The 27,231-nt window shown below is 35.5% G+C and overlaps 1 protein-coding gene across 3 annotated transcripts in view; it reads left to right on the forward strand.

Moving 5' to 3' along the window:
* The window catches only part of LOC123525931 (glycogen debranching enzyme-like), a 101,192-nt gene that overhangs the window by 14,879 nt on the left and 59,082 nt on the right, over positions 1-27,231 (forward strand). For all 3 annotated transcript variants that reach the window (XM_053537817.1, XM_053537814.1, XM_053537816.1), the window contains exons 6-8: positions 289-406; positions 6,528-6,740; positions 15,062-15,201. In XM_053537817.1, coding sequence (XP_053393792.1) covers positions 289-406; positions 6,528-6,740; positions 15,062-15,201 — 471 coding nt within the window. The remainder of the gene's footprint in view (positions 1-288; positions 407-6,527; positions 6,741-15,061; positions 15,202-27,231) is intronic.

Here is a 27,231-nt window from a genome sequence, read left to right on the forward strand (position 1 = left end):
GGAAGCACAGCATGAACATTAGGATGTATGGGAGAATTTTCATGTGTATTTTTGGGGCTTTGAAATTAAAGCAGCAATCAATTTTCCTGTAAACAGCCAATATGCAGAGACAGTATATAATGGATGAGGTCACTTTTTAAACAACACGTAAGACACAAAACGCCAAAAATGATATTCATAATTTATGTTGAACATTAAATAACTAACTTGTACATGTATTCTGGTAAGTGATATATTTGGCAATTATGCCCTTTTTGTGTTTTTATCAAGTCTGTGTTCTGTTTACAGAAAACCGATACATAAAAACTGACAGCAAACAGTTAGAGTTTATTCAAGATCCACAATTTGAAAGGAATGGTTGCAGAATAGACATGGATGTAGCCCTAAAGCTGTACAATACTGATAGGTTTGTTGTTCATATTTGAGCTCGATAGTTCGCATACATTTGTACTGAAAAAACATGAGCATATTGAAAAATGAAATTTTTCCCCAAAGTTCACAAAATTTTGCAAGTGCAAAAAAAACTGAAAAAGAAATGACAATGGTTTTTAATTCTTCAAATATCAGTTTCAATCTGATGTAAATACACATTCATTGATGGTGTTTTTACACATGGCACATACTATGTAGACTGCTTTACAGACTTTAATCACATGGTGATATTTTATCTACATTTTTCCCACAATCCAATATCTCATGACTGTGAAATGTCAGAAAAGAAATATCCAGGTATTTATCTATATAAAAATTTCTGTCAGAACCGGTTAGATAGGATTTTAAGTAACATTGATATTTTGCAGAATTAAAAAATTACAATTTACACAGTAAAACCTGTACCCAAACACTTTAATAGATACCACAACTTAATAATCTCTCTTCAAATGTCACCAATTTCTCTTCAGTCTACAAACAGTACACAAGGGTATGGGCCTCTTAAAGGTACATTTGACGAGGCCATTCATCTGGTTTGTGGGAGCTAATTTAGATGGTTCATGTCTTTAAAACCTATTTACTCTACTAAATTATTCGGAATTTAATTTCACTACATTGTAACTGACAACCTGTACATTGATAAAAAGATATGCTTTAAATTCATTGATATCTTACAGAGCTTTTTAGCTGATCAGTCAAATTTGATTATATTATTTATTCAGGTGTGTGACCTTGAGCCCGCCTGTATGTGATGATAGCACAATTACAAAAGTAGATAAGGCTTTTTATGATAAAGTTATCACGGTTTAATTTTTTGTAGCAGTAAGCAGTTGTATTTACTACAATGTGTATATGCATATGACATTGACCTACTTTGAACTCCTCTGGTTATGTATGTCATGTCATATATCACAAAAACAATATTACAAAAACAGTACCTAAGTTACTTGTAAAAATAGATAGAATTTACTGAGAGAATATGCAGTTGCATATCAGTAAACATATAAACAAAAATGATTTTCATTACATAACAGGACAATTTTTCCTCCGTCTGTGAGAAACTTAACTGAGCTTTTAGATGGCTGCACACTCAAAGTACAGTTTTAGTTCATCAGCAAGTAGTTAAAGTCCCATCAAATAATTTTTCTCTCATTTTGGTGAATTTTTCTCTCTTTTTGGTGCGTGTTTGTTAGTTTGAGGGATGAAGCTTTCAAAATATTAGTGTAGATACCTAGACATATAATCTTTATGAGTCAAATATTTTAAGCTTGTTTGATTTAAAAGTTACTTTTTAAAGTCTTGTGCATAATTTTTATAAAGCTTTTGATTTATCTGTGTAATATAACAGAACTATATCAAATGTAATACTAGCTGTAGCCACCTGACTGAAACCAAATGTGACATGCTCAGTTATTTTATGTATAAAAGGTCATTTGTCATGTCCAGTCTAACTGCTTACATTGTGGTCAGTTTTGCTGAACTCAACATACAGTCATGTCATGTCCAAGTTGAAGATTACTAGGTCTTTCATAGACTTGAAGTTTTTGAGATAGCTTCCATTAATCTAGTTCTGCTGTAGACTTATATTTTTAGCTCCACTATTCGGAGAATAGGGGTGCTATTCTACTCGACACGTCTTCGGCATCAGCCTGAGTTTTCTTGGTTAAAGTTTTTTGGCAACCTTTGTTATCCCCCGCCGATGAAATCGGGAGGGGGGTATTGAAATGGCGTTGTCCGTCCGTCCGTCCGTCCGCAGCCATTTCTCAGTAACTACTTGGTAGAATTTCATGAAACTTGAAATAAACATGAACCAACATACTGCGATGATGCCCGTCAAGTTTTGTTTTTGATTGGTCAATTTCCCTCAGAGTTATTGCCCTTGATTTAATAAAAAATGTCTGTCTGCAGCCATTTCTCAGTAACTAACAGGTAGAATTTCATCAAATTTGAAATAGACATGAACCAAGATACTGCGCTGATGCCCGTCAAGTTTTTTTATTGATAGTCAATTTCCCTCAGAGTTATTGCCCTTGATTTAATGAAAATGTCCGTCTGCACATTTCTCAGTAACTACATAGAATTTCTCAAACTTGAAATAGACATGAACCAAGTACTGCGACATCCCTCAGTTTTTTCGATTGTCAATTTTCATTTAGTTTTGCCCTTTAATTGTTTAAGAAATCCAGATTGAATACTTGACAAACCACCATTGAAGAATTTCATTAAAATTCTTATATTTTTCATGCAATTATTATAAACATGTGATGTCGTGTATTACACCTGGTCAACCTTCTTGGTCCCCCCCCCCCCCCCCCCCATTATTTTTTTTTTTTTTTTTTTTTCATTTTTCGTTTTCTACCAATATTTATAATCAACATGTAAACTGTTGTATCCTCACCCCCCCCCCCCCCCCCCCCAAACAAACCATTCATTTTCTTTTAATTTGATTTGACTAATGAAATTATTTGCTTCTTGGTAACATTCTTAACTTTTTGCAGGATATATTTTTTTGCTGTTCCTCAACTCTGACCCTTTCGGCGGGGGATTCCAATTCATCGAATTTGCTTGTTTTTCATTGTTACTATTGCTTATATCTTACTGTAACTTCACATGAACATTGTTCAGCATGCAAACAAAGTATGTGCAGGGGCTGGGCCCATTAAACCCAAGTTCAGGGTCACCAAGGTGTAATACTTAGGTTATTTTTAAGGTTAAAGTTTTACGGCAACTTTTGTTTTTCTGTCATATCTTTGTTACTATTGCTTATATCTTTACTGTAACTTCACACAAACATTGTCCAGCATACAAACAAAGTATGTGCAGGGGCTGGGCCCATTATACATAAGTTCAAGGTCACCAAGGTGTTATACTTAGGTTATTATGTCTCCCCCAGGAGACATATTGTTTTTGCCCTGTCCGTCCGTCCGTCCGTACGTCACACTTCATTTCCGAGCGATAACTGGAGAACCATTTGACCTAGAACCTTCAAACTTTATAGGGTTGTAGGGCTGCTGGAGTAGACGACCCCTATTGTTTTTGGGGTCACTCTGTCAAAGGTCAAGGTCACAGGGGCCTGAACATTGAAAACCATTTCCGATCAATAACTAGAGAACCACTTGACCCAGAATGTTGAAACTTCATACGATGATTGGTCATGAAGAGTAGATGACCCCTATTGATTTTGGGGTCACTCCGTCAAAGGTCAAGGTCACAGGGGCCTGAACATTGAAAACCATTTCCGATCAATAACTAGAGAACCACTTGACCCAGAATGTTGAAACTTCATAGGATGATTGGTCATAAAGAGTAGATGACCCCTATTGATTTTGGGGTCACTCCATCAAAGGTCAAGGTCACAGGGGCCTGAACATGGAAAACCATTTCTGATCAATAACTAGAGAACCACTTGACCCAGGATGTTGAAACTTCTTAGGATGATTGTACATGCAAAGTAGATGACCCCTATCGATTTTGGGGTCACTCCATTAAAGGTCAAGGTCACAGGGGCCTGAACATTGAAAACCATTTCCGGTCAGTAACTTGAGAACCACTTGACCCGGAATGATGAAACTTCATAGGATGATTGGTCATGCAGAGTAGATGACCCCTAACGATTTTGGGGTCACTCTGTTAAAGGTCAAGGCTACAGGGGCCTGAACATGGAAAACCATTTCCAATCAATAACTTGAGAACCTCTCGACCCAGAATGTTGAAACTTCATAGGATAATTGTTCATGCAGAGTAAATGACCCCTATTGTTTTTGGGGTCACTCCGTTAAAGGTCAAGGTCACAGGGGCCTGAACATTGATAACCAGTTCCAATCAATAACTTGATAACCACTTGACCCAGAATGTTGAAACTTCATAGGATGATTGAACATGCAGAGTAGATGACCCCTTTTGATTTTGGGGTCAGTCATTTAAAGGTCAAGGTCACAGTGGCCTGTTCATGTAAAATCATTTTTTGGAAATAACTTGAGAACCACTTTACCTACAATGTTGAAACTTAATAGGATGATTGGACATGCAGAGTAGATGACCCCTATTTATTTTGAGGTCACTTAATCAAAGGTCAAGGTCACAGGAGCCTGAACAGTGACTTGAGAACCACTAGGCCAAGAGTGTTGAAATTTAGTGGGATGACTGGACGTGCCAAGTAGATGATCCCTATTGCTGCCAACCATCAGTGTCTCTTTTACTTTCGCTCCTGACCCCTATTGACTTCTTGCCTATAGGACTTTGCATTGGGGGAGACATGCGCTTTTTTACAAAAGCATTTTCTAGTTTTTAAGGTTTTTCTGTCATATCATTGTTACATTTGCTTATATCTTTCTGTAACTTCACATAAACATTGTCCAGCATACAAACAAAGTATTTGCAGGGGCTGGGCCCATTATACCTAAGGTCAAGGTCAGCAAGGTGTTTTTATAATACTTTGGTTATTTTTAAGGTTAAAGTTTTTCGGCAACCTTTGTTTTTCAGACATATCTTTGTTACTAGTGCTTATATCTTACTGTAAGTTCACATTAACATTGTCCAGCATACAAACAAAGTAAGTGCAGGGGCTGGGCCCATTATACCGAAGGTCAAGGTCAACAAGTTGTTACACTTGGGTTATTTTTAAGGTTAAAGTTTTTCGGCAACCTTTGTTTTTCTGTGATATCTTTGTTACTTTTGCTTTTATCTTTACTGTAACCTCACATAAACATTGTCCAGCATACAAAAAAGTATGTGCAGGGGCTGGGCCCCTTATACATAAGGTAAAGGTCACCAAGGTGTTTTTATAATACTTAGGTTATTTTTAAGGCAACCTTTGTTTTTCTGTCATATCTTTGTTGCTATTGCTTATTTCTTACTGTAACTTCACATAAACATTGTCCAGCATACAAACAAAGTATGTGCAGGGGCTGGGCCCATTATACCCAAGGTCAAGGTCACCAAGTTATTATACTTGGAATTATTTTTCATGTTAAATGTTTTTGAAAGGTTCGTTTATAGACATATCTTTGGTACTTTAAAAGATAATGACTTGAAATTAACAATATTTCTTTATAATCATCATCTGCATGTGTGGTTACAATCCCCATAACTCAAATTGTATTTTTGACAGAATTATGCCCCTTTCATACTTAAACTTTTTTGGCAGTCTTTGCTTTCTGGATATAACTTTAGTACAATATAAGATAATGACTTGGTGTATCTTCCTTTTAAAGTAGAGGTCTCTTATTGAGACATAAATTCATTTTACTGTCAGATCACCGAATAGTGGAGCGCACTGTCTTACGAACAGGTCTTGTTTAGTAAATTTTCCATATATCTAGGACTGTTATAGACTTGAATTTTCTGAGATAGTTTCCATATATCTAGGTCTGTTATAGACTTATGTTTTTTGAGATAGTTTCCATATAGCTATGTCTGTTATAGGCTTAACTTTTTTGAGATAGTTTCTATATATCTAGGTCTGTTATAGACTTAAATTTTTTTAGATAGTTTCCATATATCTAGGTCAGTTGTAGGCTTAAAAATTTTGAGATAGTGTCCTGAAAGTGAGTGAGTCTCTATATTGGAGTTTAATTATGAAATCATTACATCTTTATTATGCCCCCATCTCCCCAAGCTGAAAGAAGAAAGGTTATATTGATGAAAAACACTTGGATGTTATTTCAGTCAGATTTTGTTAGATGATATTCTTTGGTAATATTATTTGGACCTTACCATTTTAGAGTTGTTAGGTTTAAAGTCAGTGTCATAGCATACTTGAGGCTACAAGTACAATCCCAGTAGCCTCTGACAGGTCGTCATGGGGGCATATGTATGTTACAAACAGCTCTTGTTTTTATGCAAATACAATAATTTCTTAATCAACTCTTCACTTGTGTCTTTTCACAATAGAAATTTAGAGATATCTGCTAAAACCATAGTAATTAATTTCTGTAAGAGATAAATACATCAAAACTTCAAATAAAGGCTTAATCACCTCTTCCACTTTATCTAAGTTTATGTATATGTTTTTATATTATAAATTGTAGTCAGAACTATATTATAAATTGTAGTCAGAACTGTATGACATGTTAAGTGGATTCTCACAATTTTAGACCTGGTGCCATCAATAGAGAACAGAGAATTAAGAAATGTTGTGAGTGTTTAAAGGCAGATTTGGATGCACTTAACAAGGTGAGACTGGATGCTCTACATGACCATCTGAATGAAGCGGTGAACAATTACATGGCCAATATACGGTGGAGATTCCTCGATCCAGATGGACCCATGATTAAACAGGTTACAAAGAGAGAGCCTCTGATGCATAAGTGAGTTTAGGTTTTAATGTCATTTAGTATTTGGTCTTTGTTATCTGCCCATACAGTGTCCAGTAGTGATGGGCAAATCAGTTAGATTTGCAAACCGATTAATCGGCATAATCGGAGAAGTCAACCAATTCGATTAATCGGATATAATCGGATAGTCGGTTATTTTAGTTGCATATCTATAAGTTCACTTCACAGTGTATGTTTTATATCATTACTTCAGAAATGAAGCACACGAAATTAAATATCCTATTTCTATTGTATCCCTTCATTAACAAGAGTAAGTTAAGTTTCTTGTCAAGTCTTAAAACCACCCCTCGGGTGAATTTTTATCTTAGTTTTTTTATGCCACATATACCTTGGTTTATCATATACAATATACCAAACTATTCATAATAAGTAGAAGAAACTTTCATGACAGGTTATATTTTATTAAACAGCACATTTTGTCCTATATCACATGTACTTTGACTGTTCATGTTCTATTTTGTAGAAGATATCAAGCTTCTTTTTCAAAAGTATTTTGTCATTACTTTTATGAATACTTTGTGCCTAACATATTTCTCCAGGTACTCCGGGAGTTGAAAGTGTTACAAACAATGTACATTTTAAAAAAATACAAAAGTTGCAAAATGAAAGTAAAAGTAGCGCTGTCAAAATGACCAAAAACTGCAATATTTTAAAAAATATATCAGTTAATCAGTTTTCATTCCCTGGAGTACCTAGGTAATTATGTTAGACACAGAACAGAAACAAATTTAGAGAAAAAATATGTTTGAAAAAGAAGTTTGATGTTTTCTACAAAACTGAATATGGACAATCGAAGTACATGTGTTGTAAGACAAAATACATGTTACCAAACAAGGTGACCTTTACAGAAGAAAGTATTTTCTACCCCTTCTGAACAATTCTATATATACATGTTATGAATATTACGGGTCTGTCAGGTATGATTTCCAAAATGAAAATTTACCTGAGGGGTGGTCTCAAAGGTGTTTACATGATCCTTAACAGCGTAAAAGTAAAATATTTGTGAAGATAGTAAACTTCAGATCAGGTACTCATCTTAATTTCACTAGGGTGCAGACAGACAGTATTCATCCAGTGATATTGTGTTATTAAATTAAAAATTATTTGGAGTTCAGCAAAAAAAAAGTAATAGCGATTTAATAATTCTTAGTTAACGAATGCATTGAATGTTTTCAATCCTACAAAATTAGAAATTGAAAAAACTTTTGCTGGCGTAAGTCTTACGGCATGCTATGCATACTGCCATACTAATGTCCAGAGTTTGGGATGATGGTTTTCCCGGCTTAATTTTGTAAAAGCCATAGATCTTCCAAAATCTGGTGATCATCAATGCCTCAAGTTCTTCCGAGACGTTGGAGGAAGCCATTTTTTGCAGAAGAGTAGTTTCCCTTGGCGTAATGGCCCCAAAGAACCGTAAATACTAGAAAGAACAAGCAAATTCGATAAATTAGTATCCCCCACCGAAAGGGTTTGTGGTGAGGAATGGCAAAAAAATATATCCGGAAAAAAGTTAAGGATGTTAATAAGAAGCAAATCATTTCATTAGTCAAAATCAATTTAACAGAAAACAAATGTTTAATTAAAGAGTAAATAATAAATGTATGATACTTTGATCCTGACTAAAGAATTTATTTTGAATGGGATATGCTTACTGTAATAAGCTTAGCTTTTAAAATTAAATGCAGTTAATTGAAATGTGAGCTTGAAGTTTAACTGGAACGAAATATTGTCTTTGAGTGATTTGGCACAAGGTGTTGTACATTTGAACTTAAAAGAACAGATGTCCTTAAAAGAACACAGATAAGATATCTTGAACGTGGCTGAGGGCAAGGTTTGTGCAGTCACAACTTAACATGTTGGAGGTTTGAACATTTAAAAAAAAAAAGGAATGGAAATATATATATATATATATATATATAAGTGAGATATTAAAGAAAAAACATCAACGAAATACCTTTCAAACACACTGGATCCCGGAAGGATACAAGAACATAAAGATAAAATTATAGAGTATGAGAAAAAATATATGTTCAAACAGTGTCAAAAGTTTAATTATAAACCCGAGCGCTTTCGGCTTTTTAAAAAAGCCTTTTTCTTTCTCATACTATATATATATATATATATATATATATATATATATATATATATATATGTATATATTTATTTTTTTAGTGGGCGGGGGTGCAGGGGAACGGGAGAGGAAACAAAATTTCACATGTTGATTATAAATATTGATTAAAAATTAAAAATGTGGGGAAGGGGGGGGTGGGGGGGGGGGGAGGGGGTAAAAGGGTGAAGTTGGAGGGTGGGGGCAGGGATGCATGATCAGTGGTGGCATGACTGGGTGGAGAAGTGAGGTGGGGGAATGGTACAACTTGGAAGGTTTGAAAAAAATCTAAAATAAGAAATGAATAAAAAAAAAAATTGGGGAGGGGCAGGGGATGTGACCAAGGCAAGTGGGTGACCAGGTGTGGGTGGGCAACTTCACATTTTTATAATAAATGTTCAAAGAAAAGAATGAAAGAAATTTAATGAAATTCTGCCAAATGGTAAGTTTGTTATGTACAAATATGTGGATTTTTAGACAATTAATGGGCTAGAATTTACAAAAGAAATCCATACAAAATTGTCTATGCACAACCACATTATAGTGCTCTAAATTCTGCTAAAGTTTCATAGTTCAAAGTCAAATATATCAAAAGTTATGATGCAGAAATTGCCATATCTATAGTTCTATAGTACCCTATATAGTTAACACTAGAAACTTCTAAGGGCCATAACTCTGGTGTTAATTGGGCAATCTGTCTGAAACTTGATGGGCCCATAACCTCATAGTGGTGAACATGTATATGAAGTTTGTTTGAAAAAAATCTAAAATAAGGAATGATTTTTTTTTGGGGGGGGGGGGGGGGATCGGGAGGGGGAGGGATGTGATCAAGGTAAGGGGGTGACCAGGTGTGGGTACACAACTTCAATAAATGTTCATTGAAAAGAATGAAAGAAATTTAATGAAATTCTACCAAATGGTAAGTTTGTTATGTACAAATATGTGGATTTTTATACAATTAAAGGGCAGTGACTCTTAATTTACAAATAAATTCGAATGAAATTGTGTGTACACAACCACATTATGGTGATCTAAATTCTGTTTTAAGTTTCATAGTTCTAGGTCAAATATATCAAAAGTTATGGTGCAGAAATTGCCATATTTATAGTACCCTATATAGTTAACACTAGAAACTTCTAAGGGCCGTAACTCTGGTGTTACTTGGGCAATCTGACTGAAACTTGACTGGCCGCAAGAACTCATAGTGTTGAACATGTATATGAAGTTTTAAATAAATATTCCCAACCATTTCCTAGATATGGCTCCGGACGGAAAGACGGATGGACGGACAATGCCAAAACTATATCCCTCCGACTTTTGTCGGGGGATAAAAAGGACAGAAACAACTAAATTATCTGTTTAGGGTGCCAAGTAACTAATCTGTCAGGGAAAAAGGAAGTCGGCGATCGTGATCATGAATGCCACGCCGACGATTAACTGATTGTCGCCGATTGTCAGCCCATCACTAGTGTCCAGAGTAATCTTTCAGCCATGTCTGTTTAAAATCAGCCTTTAGATTAAAGTTTTTGTACACAATTTTTTGTGTCGGCTTTCAGTTTTGATCTTTTGAACCTTTTTAATGCTGTTTATAAAGTTGTTGATTATCTGGCACAAATATGCCCAACAATCACATGATGTGCACTTCAAAACTATTAAGTCTTGTTGATTAAAGTTCAATGTGATGCAACAGTCATAAAGTAAAACATCTTAGGCTTTCAGACTTCACACAGTGACTGAGTACAACTGGAGTGTCTTTTCATACTTTGAAAGATTTATTTCATTACAAACGACAATTGTTTCCACATACAGAGTACAGCATTGAGTCTAGTCCAATCTGAGATGTTATTATCCCTTTCAATTTCCTTTCATTCTGCCACATCATAAATCAATCGTAATAATTAGTGGTATACAACAGAACATTAATGGTGAGCTCAAGAATTTAAGAAACAATTATAGCCTTCTAATTTGCTGTAGGTAACATAATTATTTATGTTGCAAATAGATAAGACTTAGTGTTATAGGCTATTCTGCATTATAAAACTTACAGGAAAAAAGTATTAGTTCCATGCATGAACATACGAAATTTAGCACAGTTTACAATCGTGCTCAATTTGTCCACCAAAGTTTATCCCGGGCTTCATAAAGGAACAGGCAAATGAGAATAATAAGATGAGAGCTAGATTTTCTCTGACAATGTCAGTAAATAATAATAGTTTCTTTATGAAAATACAAATTCAGTGGCGCCAAATACCCTTATAATTTGCACCACATGTTGTGCTTTCAAATAACTGCTGTCCGGCAGGGGTATGTGATTCCGAATGAAATGTACCTACAGGAATGTAATAGGGATATAATGTCATCAGTGGCAAAAAGGAGATTGATGATTTAAATCAGCGGTTGACTGTGAAATGCTCATGCTATTAGGAAACGTTTTTCTTTACATCATTACATTGTTACTGTGGTAATAATCCTGTCTGGAAGACTGAAATACCTTGATTACACCAATTTTAATAGCTGTTGTTTGTGACTCTGTGGCACATGAACCAGGTCAGTAGGTGAAAGGTCAAGGTCACATATGGAGCTCAATGTCAATTTTGTCCCTCATATTTTGTGTCCAAAGCATAACTTCTTAACTATTCAAGGTATGGACTTTAAACTTGGCATATAGGTAGGTGGCAATGCGACAATTTTCACAGCACATGAACCAGGTTGGTAGGTCAAAGGTCAAGGTCACAAATGGAGCTCAAAGGTTAAATTTGTCCTTATTTGTGTCAAGAGCATAACTTAATAAATATTCATGATATTGACTTCAATCTAAGCAAGTAGGTAGGTGGCCATGAGATGATGGTCATAGTTTATGAATCAAGTCTGTAGGTCAAAAGTCAAGGTTACAATAAGGTCAAATCTGTCCATACTTTATGTCCAGCGCATAACTTGATAACCATACAAGGTATACATTTTAAACTTGGATTATAGGTAGGCGGCTATGAGATGATGGCAAAGCACATGAATTTTGACCATAGGTCAAATGTCAAGGTCACAAATTGAGTGCTATTCTGTGTATTGTGTCCAGAGCACTCAAAGTATTCAGATACTGACTTTAAACTTGGAATATAAATGGGTGGTGATGAGGTAATTTGAGGAGTGCAACAATCAGCAATACAGGATAACAGCTAGGGCTTTCAAACTTCACACTATAATTGACTACCACTAGAGGAAGGGCCCAGTTGGTTTTTGTACCCCCCGAACAACAAAGTTGTAAGTGGGGGTATACTGGTTTCAGGTTGTCTGTCTGTCCGTCAGTCCGTCTGTCTGTAGACACAATCTTGTGCGCACCATCTCTCCTCATCCCATTGACACAATTTAATGAAACTTCACACAAGTGATCAGTAACAACAGTAGTTGTGCATGGTGCATGTTATGTTCTTTCAGAAAAAGAAATTGCAGAGTTACGGGACTTTTTTATGCCCCCGGCATCTACTGATGAGGGAGGCATATAGTGATTGTCCTGTCCATCCGTACGAGGTTAACCAAATAGGACCGTTTCGTCTAGCATCAATACCCCTTACTAAAATGACTTGATACTAATGCAGATGTAACCTGTGACCATTCCTCATCTTCAGACATCACCTGACCTCAGTTTGACCTTGACCTCATTTTGGACTTAGGTTGCTTTATATGGGCCATCTCTTGGTTGACCAAATGGGACCGTTTCGTCTAGCATCAATACCCCTTACTAGAATGACTTGATACTTATGCAGATGTAACCTGTGACCATTCCTCATCTTTAGACATCACCTGACCTCAGTTTGACCTTGACCTCTTTTTGGACTTAGGTTGCTTTATATGGGCCATCTCTTGGTTGACCAAATGGGACCATTTTGTCTAGCATCAATACCCCTTACTAGAATGACTTGATACTAATGCAGATGTAACCTGTGACCATTCCTCATCTTCAGACATCAGCTGACCTCGGTTCGACCTTGAACTTGACCTCGTTTTGGACTTAGGTTTCTTTGTATCGACAAGGTACCACCGGGGGCATCAAGCGTTTATTGAACGCAGCTTCTTGTTTGTTACTTTACTTTATTATACCTCACTTTTGTCTACAATAATAAAATCCCATTACCCGAGAAAGAGATATTTTGACTATCAAAAACATTTTCAACCTTTTTGACATGTGACCAAGCGAAATTGACTGTCAGGTCATGTGACCGCGCTGATATTTTGAATGTCGTATAAGGGCAATTAACTGCTTCAGTTTAGCCAAATGATTGCCTCCCTTGTACACGTATAGTAGTGAGATCACTATTCAATGTGTACACACTATTCAATGTGTACACAGGCGATAACCTCGCTAAAGAGGAAACTGTTGAATTACATTCTTTTAACTCGATATCTTTTATGTACTATATTTTGTTCGGTATAATAAAATGAATATCATATGGCAGCGTGTGTGACATTGATATTGTCAACCCTCGAAACAGAATGTCACCACTCGGCTTTCGCCTCGGGTGACATTCTACCCTCGGGTTGACAATATCAATGTCACACACGCTGCCATATGATATTTATATAATATACATAGAGTCTGCATATGCAATCTTGTGCGCGCCTAATCTCCTGAACCATTGCTCACAATTTAATGAAACTTGACACAAGTGATCAGTAACCAACCTTACTTGTGCATGGTGCATGTTAGGTTCTTTCAAAAAAATATTCTGCAGAGTTATGGGACTTTGACTTTTGTTATTGTACTATATACATACAGTCCACACAATTATGCAATCTTGTGTGCGTCAAATTGCAATGTACAGTGCATGCGGGGAGGTACATTCATCACCTTCAGTGATAGCTCTAGCTTGGGTCAGTGGCTTATTGGTTGAGGTCACAGGGACTTTACTTAATTTCTGTTAATTTTTTCGTTTCCGGACTATAAGTCATGAAGTATATTAGCCACAACTTTTCAGGATTACTAAGCACCATTTAAGGAGGGTCCCTATTCTTTTTTGGAGTCAATAGGTCAAAGGTAAAGTCACATTGACTTGGAGACTGAAAATGGTTTTCGAAGTATAACAGCTATAACTTTCAAACTTTACACAGTGATTGAGTACCACTAGAGATCAATCCCTATTGATTTTGGGATCAGTAGGTCAAAGTTCAAGGTTATAGGGACTTTACTAAATTTCTGGTAATTTGTTTCATTTCTAGGCTCTTAAGTCACAAAGAGCTACAGCTGTCAAACTTGAGGGGTAACTAAGCGCCACTTGAGGAGGATCCCTAATCTTTTAAATAATAAGTCAAAGGTCAAGGTCACAGTGACTCGGAGACTGAAAATGGTTTCCAGACTCATAAAGTAAAACATTTAACTCTTTCAAACGTCACACAGTGATTGAGTACAACTAGAGGACGATCTCTACTGTTTTTGGGGTCAGTGGCTCAAAGGTCATTTCCGGGCTCTAAGTCAAAAAGTATATTAGATAAAGCATTCAGAATTTACCGATGACTTTGCATTAAGATGATCTATATTTTATCTAAATTTGGGTTTGATAGGTTAAAGGTCAAGGTCACAGTTAACAAGAGACTGAAAATGTTTCTGATCTATTATTGAAGACAGCTTTAGCATAGGACTGTCGAACTTCATTGCATGATTTCCTGAGGTCGGTAGATAACATCTAGGTTTAGTGGGTCAGAAGTTCAAGGTCACTTCTAAGACTGAAAATAATACACGCAGTTACCTGCGGCAGGCCATCATGGGGATGGGATTCTTATATGTTATTTAAACAGCTCTTGTTCATAGTGATGTTTCTTTGCAGTATGTAAAAGTACTCTTTTTCTAGCTCTTTTGTGTGGGTTAAATTAAACAAAAGATTCATCAGGTGAGTATGCTGTCTGATGTCATAATTGTTTAGAAGATTTGCTAAACAATGAATAGACATTGTGTCTGAAATCGTTCGTCCTCCACCTCTGATAATTCATGTGGGGAAGTTGGCAGTTACTTGCGGAGAACAGGTTTGTACTGGTACAGAATCCAGGAACACTGGTTAGGTTAACTGCCCACCATTACATGACTGAAATACTGTTGAAAAACGGCGTTAAACCCAAAACAAAAACAAAAAAAATAAGGAATAACGAAATTAGTAGAAAAATCTGTTAAACCTCCAAAACATTCTGTTTTTCTTTGCAGTTATTTCATAGTACCTGACAAATACACTGGTTCAGTGGGCTCCGAGGAGTTGTTAATGAATGGCGATGCTGGCAAATACATATTTGCTTGTAATGGTTGGGTGATGGGTGATGATCCACTCAGAAACTTTGCAGAATCAGGTATTTTATGTATTCAAAAATGTCATATAGAACTCTGTGTTAGAATGTGCTGATTGACTTGTTTGTTTAGCAATGAGAATCTTACATGGATTCACAGAAATCTGCATATTTTGGTTCACCAAAGTTTTTGTTTTTTTTTGAGATCAGTTCAAATCTGAAAAAATCTTTAAAAGGAAGAAATGATATTCTACTATTATATTTTACATACCAGTTGTCTCAGAGAAAAAAGTGATTAGAATGAACTGCATCATTATGAAATGACCTGGAATGTTTTATGCACCAATAAAGGAAAGCATCTCTAAAAGGATAACAAAACATTTACCTTTGTAAAAATGCTTTCATTATCAGAGAAAGAATGTTGGGATCATAATGTATAAGCAGAAATATATAAACTGTATTGTAAACAAATATTAATTATTGACAAAGTATGCCAGAGGCTACAGGAAAACTTCAGAGTTCTGGTATGTGAAAGAGTTTTTTTTATTATGGTCACAAGTTTAGTTAAACTTGAAGTGATGTAACACATGTCAAATGAAAGGTTATGAAATGTATAACATTGCTTAAGGATCTGAATTAGAATGTCAATGTAGAAGGTGTCTGAATCAGTTTAAATTTTAACAATTCAAAATTTTTCATCTGAACCACTGGCACTATAGAAAAGAAGACCCCAATCAGTTTTTAACACAGATCAGTTGGGGAGGGGCAGCTTCTGTTACTGAGTGGTTAAAAATAATGACTAAATCACTTGCCCCTCATTCATATCTACATGTAGAAATTCACTTTGGGAAGTAAAATTGTTTAATGAATAAATTTAATAGTAAGAAATCAAGCTTGGTTTAGAAAGTGGTTGGTTGTACCTAGGTACGTTCTCGTGACTGAAATGATGTTTTGAGGAACATCCAGTTTGAAAGCTTGTATGTTTCCATTTGACTTAATTGTGCCAAAACAAAACAAGGATATAGCTGTATATTCCCATAATAATAAAACAAGGCTGTAGATGTATAATCCCTTAAAAATGTAAAGTTTCTTGAAGTTCTATCTCCAGGGGACTGTGCTAGGAATCAATAATTTACTTGCTTATTTGTCCATACAAAATACAAAGAGAAGTTCATCAGCCAAATACCATGGATACCTGTTATAATCTGTAGATTTCCCCTACCTCAGTGTCATCAGCAACAACTACAGTGTCATCAGTTTAAGACTGCTAGATAATGATTTGTAATTGCGAGTCAGCAAAAACAATTGGCTGATAAAATCATGCTTGATGATAGAAATGGAGATTGCTTCTCAAAAGGGAGAAGAAAAATAATATGGGTATTTTAAGATAAACAATTTAATAGGTTGAGTGAAGGATAATAAATTTATATCCAAATACCAATAAAAAATATACTTATCCAGGTCACATATCCAAGAGCCAGCTAATAGTATAGAAATATAATACAAGAACATGACTTTCTCATTTTTAGCTCACCTGTCACAAAGTGACAAGGTGAGCTTTTGTGATCGCGCGGCGTCCGTCGTCCGTCCGTGCGTGCGTCCGTCCGTCCGTCCGTAAACTTTTGCTTGTGACCACTCTAGAGGTCACATTTTTCATGGGATCTTTATGAAAATTGGTCAGAATGTTCACCTTGATGATATCTAGGTCAAGTTCGAAACTGGGTCACGTGCCTTCAAAAACTAGGTCAGTAGGTCTAAAAATAGAAAAACCTTGTGACCTCTCTAGAGGCCATATATTTCACAAGATCTTCATGAAAATTGGTCAGGATGTTCACCTTGATGATATCTAGGTCAAGTTCGAAACTGGGTCACGTGCCGTCAAAAACTAGGTCAGTAGGTCTAAAAATAGAAAAACCTTGTGACCTCTCTAGAGGCCATATTTTTCATGAGATCTTCATGAATATTGGTCAGAATGTTCACCTTGATGATATCTAGGTCAAGTTCGAAACTGGGTCACGTGCCGTCAAAAACTAGGTCAGTAGGTCTAAAAATAGAAAAACCTTGTGACCTCTCTAGAGGCCATATTTTTCATGAGATCTTCATGAATATTGGTCAGAATGTTCACCTTGATAATATCATGCTCAAGTTCGAGACTGGGTCACGTGGGGTCAAAAAGTAGGTCATTAGGACTAAAAATAGAGAAACCTTGTGACCTCTCTAGAGGCCATATTTCTCAATGGATCTTCATGAAAATTGGTCAGAATGTTCAGCTTGATGATATCTAGGTCAAGTTCGAAACTGGGTCACGTGGGGGTAAAAACTAGGTCATTAGATCTAAAAATAGAAAAACCTTGTGACCTCTCTAGAGGCCATATTTTTCATGAGATCTTCATGAATATTGGTCAGAATGTTCACCTTGATGATATCTAGGTCAAGTTCGATACTGGGTCATGTGGGATCAAAAACTAGGTCAGTAGGTCTAAAAATAGAAAAACCTTGTGACCTCTCTAGAGGCCATATTTCTCAATGGATCTTCATGAAAATTGGTCAGAATGTTCACCTTGATGATATGTAGGTCAAGTTTGAAACTGGGTCATGTGCCGTCAAAAACTAGGTCAGTAGGTAGAAAAATAGAAAAACCTTGTGACCTCTCTAGAGGCCATATTTTTCAATGGATCTTCATGAAAATTGGTCAGAATGTTTACCTTGATGATATCTAGATCAAGTTCTAAACTGGGTCACGTGGGGTTAAAAACTAGGTCAGTAGATCTAAAAATAGAAAAACCTTGTGACCTCTCTAGAGGCCATATTTTTCATGAGATCTTCATGAATATTGGTCAGAAGGTTCATCTTGATGATATCTAGGTCAGGTTCGAAACTGGGTCACGTGGGGTCAAAAACTAGGTCAGTAGGTCTAAAAATAGAAAAACCTTGTGACCTCTCTAGAGGCCATATTTTTCATGAGATCTTCATGAAAATTGGTGAGACTGTTCAGCTTGATGATATCTAGGTCAGGTTCGTAACTGGGTCATGTGCCGTCAAAAACTAGGTCAGTAGGTAGAAAAATAGAAAAACCTTGTGACCTTTCTAGAGGCCATATTTTTCACGAGATCTTCATGAAAATTGGTGAGAATGTTCACCTTGATGATATCTAGGTCAAGTTTAAAAGTGGGTCACGTGCCTTCAAAAACTAGGTCATTAGGTCAAATAATAGAAAAACCTTGTGACCTCTCTAGAGGCCATATTTTTCAATGGATCTTCATGAAAATTGGTCAGAATTTTTTATCTTGATGATATCTAGGTCACATGTGCTGAAAAACTAGGTCACTTTGTCAAATAATAGAAATAACGACGTCATACTCAGTTCAACACTGGGTCATGTGGGGATAGGTGAGCGATTCAGGACCATCATGGTCCTCTTGTTTTAATTTTCATACAACAACATAGATAAGATATATTAATAATTGAAACTTAGTATATAATATTTACAAGTCAGTATATAATATTTACAAGTCATATGAATTTGTTTCAATATATCCTTTTACACAAATTGTTGTTTTCAACAAAAGTAATGCACCATTGGGTAAATTAATACCAGTAAGTATGTAAAGTTGTTTAGTATATAGTGATAAACTGGCTGTTCATTCATAAGAAAACATATATACACACACATACACAAGTCAATGTATCCAGTTTGCAAGAAATAATCGAAATATTAAAAAGGTATATAAAGTAAAATAGTGGTTTTTGTTTTACTGTTATGTACTTTACACTTTGCTCAAGCATAAAAGTTCCATTCTTCCTTTTTTGCAAGAAATCTGAAGTAGGTTTACAGGCTTTTCCTGGACCAATGGATGAGTTTAAGAGATCCAAGGCTCAAACCATTTGAATTCATGTGAAAAGGAATAAGATTGTTTTTCTATATTTGTATATACGTATTGCAGAATTTGTTCACAGCCATGCTCAGCACTCGCTCATTATAGGGTAAAACTGTTTGCAAGCTTTGTCTGAATGCAGCTTGGTTCAAAGTGATCTTTTGCTGGTTCTGTCTTTGCTGGTTTCTCATTGCTTCCAGGCTCCTTATTGTCAGTTGATACCTCAGTGCATGTTGGTACCAGTTCATCTTCAACTGTCTCTGTGTTGTTAGATACCTCTGTGCACACTGGTACCAAGGAGTCAATTGCTAGTGCTGGTATGTCAGTGCAGTCTGGCTCATTGGTGTCTCTTTGTGCCAAGTGATCATCTACTGTTGCTGGCTTTTCTGGTCTCTCAGTAGTAGTTGGTTCCTCAGTACAGGTTGTTACCATGTGATCATCTACATATTCTGTCTTTGGAGGTGAACCTGTTGTTTCCTCAGTACAAGTTGTTTTGTTAAAGGAATCATCTGTTGGTACAGGTGTTGTCTTCCAGGGTATCTCTGTTTCCTTAATGCAGGCTGGTTCCTCAGTATGGCTATGTACCAACTGATCAACAACTGTCTCTTTGCTTGTTGGTTCCACAGTACTTTTTGGTCCCTCTGGACGAGTTTGTGCCACAGAATTTTCTTTTCCTTTTGTGATATTTGATAACTTAGTACTGCCGTTACCACTAGCACTTTGGTTTCCTGTTTTCTGTTTTATATGCAACAATTCAAAGACGCTTGTTCTAAATGTGGGAGAAGTAAAGATATAGAGGAAGAAATTAATGCTATAATTGATCTGTTCAAAGCGCTGAGAAACTTCCCTGAACAGGAAAATAGAAAAGACTGTTTCCATTGTTTTCTTCTTAATATGTTGCCAGAATTTCACCTGTTGGAAAACAGTAATTGGTGCAACACAAATGATGAAGGCTATCACAACAGACATGAGAACAGCTGTTGTTCTAATCAGGTCATGTAACTGCTGTTTTTCCCGTTCATTGCTTGAGAGGTGTTTCTTTGCTTGATGGTGTTTGAACAGCATTAGAATAATGATAGGTGTAAAGACAGACATTAGAATTATTGGTACTACTGAATAGAGTAACATCTCAAACAGCATGAGTGCTCTGAAAGAAGATTTTGTATTTGACGTAAAGTCATCTTTTTTACAATTGTTATTCTCAACGGCAGTATAAAAACTCAAAATGATGTTGAAACCTGTCATTATGAGATAATTAACAATGATAAAAATCTTTGACCTTTGCTCTGTGATAATTTGTTTGACTTTAAGTGGAAATGTCACAGCAACAAATCTTTCAAAGCAAAGAAAAACCATAAACCATGATGATGTCAGTTTTGAGGTGCGGTAGACAAGGTAAAATACTTTGCAGCCGAGGTTGGAAAATGCCCTTGCATCAAGTTTGAATAGATCTTTCAGGAAATCTTGGTTAAATGTATGTGTGATGAGCATGGTGGTATCTGACAGTGCTAGGGCTATTAGAATATGTCTGGATGTTATGTTGGTCCATTTCTTGTAGACCAGTACTGCAATGGTAAGAGTGTTGCCAAACAATCCAACAATGAGGAATGTACAGTGAAGAAAAATCTCTACAATATACATTGCTTTTTTCTCAGAAGCCCAATCAATACTGGCTGGTTGAGGATTCTTGGTTGGTAGAATATCATCAATGGTGCTGTTGACATTCTGAACAGCTGTTTGACTCTCATTCAGCCAGGTCCCATTTAGCCATGTGCTCTCCATTAATCTTGAAAAGAAATTAAGATTTTCTTTAACTTTTTTAAAGTCAGGCAAGAAGTTAGTTACATTGAAAGAAACAGAATTTTATGTTTGTTTCAGCTTTTCTGTAATAGTTTTTCATCAGTTTCCTTATTTGTATTAATTATACATCTTTCTAAAGAATGCAGAGAGTTGTTATAGGAATTTGTTCTCAGAATATATTAATTAGATTTAAATTTATCAACAAAAATCTATTTTTATTCATCATATATTTCTTCCATTTTGGACACAAAAATTGCAAAATACGACTCCATTAATTGGTTAATTGTTACAAAACTTTCACAATAAATTCAATAGCTTAGGTATGACCCATGTAATAGTGTACCTCCTTTTGAAAAGTATTCAGTTCCTACAATAAACCTACTTTGACTTAAATTTTTCAGGGGGCATAGGTTCAAGCCCCACTGGGATCAAATATTTTTTCCTTGTATTCCTTAGATTTGCTCTTGTCCATGCGTCAGTCTGTCGGAGCTCACATTTGCATACTTAGGTGGCTATAGGAACAATAGGTAACTGTACTTTTTCTTTGATGTCATTCATTCCGTAAGGCTTTTATGTGGCTATTTTTCTCTTTTCGCCTAGCTCAAAAAGTGTTTGATATAAATTGATGAAACCTTGCGGGAGCCTTTATCATGATATGAACTTAAGCACCTCCTATTTTTTGTCTGTCTCCGCCCCCTGTTTTTAGAGTTATGGCCCCTGAAATAGTCAAAAATGCACATTTTCACCTTGTGACACGCCTAGCTCAATAAGTGTTTGATATAAATTGATGAAACCTTGCATGAGTCTTTATCATGATATGAACTTGCGCACCTCCTATTTTTCATTTGGGTCCGCCCCCTATTTCCAGAGTTATGGCCCCTGAAATAGTAAAAAAATGCACATTCTCACCTAATTATGTGCCTCACTCAGAAAGTATTTAATGTAAATTCATGAAACCTTGTTTGAGTCTTTATCATAATGTGACCTTGCACACTTGGCATTCTTCTTGAGAATTTTAGCCTTTATTGTAGAGTTATGGACCTTGAAATAGCCAAAATAGTGGATTTTTTGTTTGTGATGCTCATAGCTCAAAAAGTATATGGTATAGAATTATGAATCCTTTTCATTTTTATTAGCTCATCTGATTTTTTGAAAAAAAATGATGAGTTACTGTCATCACTTGAGCGGTTGTCGGCGTTGCCTGGTTAAGTTTTATGTTTAGGTCAGCTTTTCTCCTAAACTATCAAAGCTATTGCTTTGAAACTTGAAATACTTGTTCACCATCATAAGCTGACCCTGTATAGCAAGAAACATAACTCCATCTTGCTTTTTGCAAGATTTATGGCCCCTTTTGTACTTAGAAAATATCAGATTTCTTGGTTAAGTTTTATGTTTAGGTCAACTTTTCTCCTAAACTATCAAAGCTATTGCTTTGAAACTTGGAATACTTGTTCACCATCATAAGCAGACCCTGTACATCAAGAAACATAACTCCATCTTGCTTTGTGCAAGATTTATTGCCCCTTTTGGACTTAGAAAATCAGTTTTCTTGGTTAAGTTTTATGTTTAGGTCAGCTTTTATCCTAAACTATCAAAGCTATTGCTTTAAAACTTGCAACACTTGTTCACCATCATAAGTTGACCCTGTACAGCAAGAAACATAACTCCATCCTGCTTTTTGCAAGATTTATGGCCCCTTTTGGACTTAGAAAATATCAGATTTCTTGGTTAAGTTTTTTGTTTAGGTCAACTTTTTCTCTTAAACTATCAAAGCTATTGCTTTGAAACTTGCAACACTTGTTGACCATCATAAGCTGACCCTGTACAGCAAGCAACATAACTCCATCCTGCTTTTTGCGATAATTATTGCCCCTTTTGGACTTAGAAAATCATTTTCTTGGTTGAGTATTATGTTTAAGTCAACTTTTCTCATAAACTATCAAAGCTATTGCTTTAGAACTTGCAACAGTTTTTCACCATCATAAGTGGACACTGAACATCAAGAAACATAACTCTATCCTATCAAGAATGATGGCCCTTTTTAGACTTAGAAAATCATGGGTAGGACAATATTTCTATTACACAAAAAAAATCAGATGAGCGTCAGCACCCACAAGGCGGTGCTCTTGTTTTTTATTTTGAGGCTATACCCCATTAAGACTTCAAACATTTGAATTATTTCCCCTTACTTGTGACAAATGTACCAGTGGGGGCACACCCTGTGTCTGTCCTACAGACACATTCTAGTTTCTAGTAAGTCTTTACTTTTTTCAAGACTTATTATCGATTTATTGTACAGAACTGAAAATTTTTCATTTGATAAATCATTTCTTGCTGTTCAAAATGAATTTACCTCTGAAACAGATGGGGGCAGAGTTAAACATCTTTTAAAATACTAAGTTACATGCGGTAAAAGTTCTCTATTTTGCCTTTACTCTTTAGATTACATATATGGAAGAAATATAGGTAGGTTTTACTTCTGCCCCAAGGTTATTTTTGAATGACGTGAGCTAAATTTAAAACAGTCCCACAGGACTCAACCTTAATTTTTCTATGTTGGAGTTAGAATTCTATCTAATTAAATCATTTTACTTGAGGCACCCTAGAAAAAAATTATATACACAGTTTTATTTTATGTTTTATAATTGTTTACCAATAGTTTTGCATTTCTTTTATCAAAATTAATGGGATAATGAACTCTCTGTAAACATTTTGGACAGTGGCCATCACTTTGAAATTTGTCTCTACTTGAGCTTGAGGAATAACATGAATATTATGCAAAATTTATATATATAAAAAAACGTCATGGAAAAAGTTGTTTAAATTTTGCAAACAAGTCTCTCACCTTAAAGACATGAAAAATTGGTGGGTGGGGGAATTGTACATTTCAGTACCCATTGCTTGTATTAAAATGAAACTTCCCACAAAGCTTCACAGTAACCAAACTTAATGAAATAATCAAAATTAGACAACTCTTGGTTGAATTTATCATGAGTTATAGTTCTTTTTTGACTTAGAAAAATTGGTTAAAGTTGTGCATGCAGCTAGGCATCAAGGTACATATATTTTAATGAAGTTTCACATTAAGGCTTGCTAGTCATCTAACCTTTTAATCTCCAACATTTAACCCAAATGAAAGTTTCCTCTTATTTCAGTTATAACAGTTTAGCAGATTTCATTAGGCTTGTAATTGTTAAGGTAGTTCTGCATGTTTGGATACAATGCAGAATTTTAATAAACCCTGATTTTTCAAAACTTCAGAATATACTTCCATATTTTTTTTTTGGCAAATAAAAAATAGGGTTGTTTGCTCAACTTTTTGCTAGATTGATTTGAAAAATTGGACATCACACACGTTTTCATAATAGGAGCACGTGTGAAAATCACGATTTTGATAAAATTTTGTGAACAGAAATTTTTCTACAATGTAGATTTTAATGCAATTTCTCAAAATGATAAATTAACATACGATTTATAATATGATTAAATAAAATGTATATGTCCGTGTGCTTGTTTTTAAGATATTTACTGTTGATTTAAGGGCTCTGTATATTTCAGGCTGATCTTTAGACATTATTTATAAGTGAAATGTCAGACTTAATCATTATCATACTTTTAATCTCTAGAAAGATTATAACGTAGCCATTTTAATAAATTTACTTGCAGGTTGCCATTAATTCATGAAAAAATTTCATTTCCATATGCATAGTCCGGACTTTATTCAGTTATATGTATAACTAACGTTATTATCCCCCACCGATAAAATCGGGAGGTGGGTATTGAAATGGCGTTGTCCGTCCATGTGTCCGTCCGCAGCCATTTCTCAGTAACTAGCAGGTAGAATTTCATGAAACTTGAAATAAACATGAACAAACATACTGCGATGATGCCCGTCAAGTTTTTTTTTCTGATTGGTCAATTTCCCTTAAGAGTTATTGCCCTTGATTTAATGAAAATTGCCCAAAAATGTCTGTCCACAGCCATTTTTCAGTAACTATCAGGTAGAATTTTATAAAACATGAAATAAACATGCACCAACAGACTTTCCTTTCTTTTTTTTGACTGGTCAATTTCCCTTAGAGTTATTGCCCTTGATTTAATGAAAAATCCAAGTCTACAGCCATTTCTCAGTAACAAGTTGGTAGAATTTCATGAAACTTGAAATAAATAGTAACCAACATACTTCAGTGATGCCTGTCACTTTTTTTTTTTTAATTGGTCAATTTTCCTTAGAGTTATTGCCCTTTAATTGTTTAAAAATCTACAGATTTGTACATAACAAACCAACCAATTGGTAGAATTTCACACTTGGTCACACCCACTCCCCATCCCATCCCCCCCTCCAAAGTTGTACCGTTCCCCAATCAACGTGATGTTTTGTACCCTCATCCCGCCCCCTCCACCACCACCACCAAAAAAATAGCATTCGTTTTCTGTTAAATTGATTTTGACTAATGAAATTATTTGCTTCTGAGTAACATCCTTAACTTTTTGCCGGATATATTTTTTTGCCATTCCTCACCACAAACCCTTTCGGTGGGGGATACCAATTCATCGAATTTGCTTATTCTATTACTGCTGGGTTATCAAACATGGAGAACTGCAGATCAATGAAAAATGTTGCCTATGAATTTTTTCAGTGGATTATAAAACTTTTTTTTTTATTGTTAGTTACACTGGTCTTGATCTTTGTACAAGATCTACTTAGATTTTGGTGGAAGAAAATGTTGTCTAATCTTGAAATTATTTTGTACTGATGTAATTCTTCCTACCATAAATACTGCATTTGAGTGGTATCGATTTATGGATATGTAGTAATATTTTCAATACTTGTGCAAATTTTTTTTAACAATAATGACCCTAAATTTTTCCAAATACAGATTAAATAATATTTAGCAGAGCCATGTTTTAATATATTTAAATACGACAAAGAGGTTATATGCATGCAGAATGATTTCCGAGGGTGTAGCCTGAGTGAATTTTCATTACACAGCATATTACCAATTCTGACATGCCTTTTATATAAAATAGTAGATGAAATATGGTAACACTGTTTTCCAGCACCTGTATAGCATCAAATAAAATGTTACTTGATGCGAGTATTGCAGTGTTTTAATGAAAATGAACATGATTTTTTCATACTGTATAACAAAATGAAAGAAACTCACCTGTAATTGTTCAGTCCTGCCCTTGCCACTCTAAAGTTTTCTTTGAAAGTCAGCTTGTGTGTGTGAGCATGCAGGAATGCTTCTTTGATGTCTCCACGGGCACTGTTGCCTCTTATAAAGAAGATAGGCCTTTTACAATAATCATTATGTCACGTGTTCTGATAGTCTTAGAGGTCAACCTCTTGTTACTAATGGGTCTTCTTTTGATCATTGAAAACTGATAAAAGACCTGTCATTTACCATTATACATTTGTGTATTCCTTAAAATTATTCTGATTGTATATTCCTGAAAAGTGTTCAAAGTAATTGCTCAGTCTGTGAATATGGTTGATAATTAGTATTCAAAACTGATATGGATACTGGTAGGATACATAATTTACTGGGAAAAAAACATTTTCTAATTGACCAAAATGGAGATCAGTTAGTTATTATAACAATGGAAGTGATATAAGTGTTGATAGTTTACCAGCTTAGGTGTTGGTCCTTTATCATTTACAATACATTCAATTTGTTGGAATATGATGTGAACATAGGCTGATAATGAGAAATTAGTACTTGACTGCTAATTTTGTCAGGTTGAAGAGTTAATTGACTCTCACATTCTGTTTAAAACATTGTATTAGAGGTGCTTAACAAGGTAAATTATACAATATATTTTATATAACCCAGTATAGGGACAATAAAATGCTTGAAAAAAATAAGTTTGTTGAATTGGTGGTTTTAGGACCTGTGAAACTGATTTTGTTTCAAGAATTTTGAAATAAACAGAACCTTCACACTAAGCGTAATGAAACTAGTTTTTATGCCCCCGAAGGGAGGCATATAGTTTTTGAACCGTCTGTCCGTCTGTCAGTCTGTCCGTCTGTCGGTCTGTCAGTCTGTCCGCAATTTTCGTGTCCGGTCCATATCTTTGTCATCGATGGATGGATTTTCAAATAACTTGGCATGAATGTGTACCACAGTAAGACGACGTGTCGCGCGCAAGACCCAGGTCCATAGCTCAAAGGTCAAGGTCACACTTAGACATTAAAGGATAGTGCATTGATGGGTGTGTCCGGTCCATATCTTTGTCATCGATGGATGGATTTTCAAATAACTTGGCATGAATGTGTACCACAGTAAGACGACGTGTCGCGCGCAAGACCCAGGTCCGTAGCTCAAAGGTCAAGGTCACACTTAGACATTAAAGGATAGTGCATTGATGGGCGTTTCCGGTCCATATCTTTGTCATCGATGGATGGATTTTCAAA

This window comes from Mercenaria mercenaria, chromosome 3, assembly GCF_021730395.1.
Source record: "Mercenaria mercenaria strain notata chromosome 3, MADL_Memer_1, whole genome shotgun sequence".
NCBI lineage: Eukaryota > Metazoa > Mollusca > Bivalvia > Venerida > Veneridae > Mercenaria > Mercenaria mercenaria.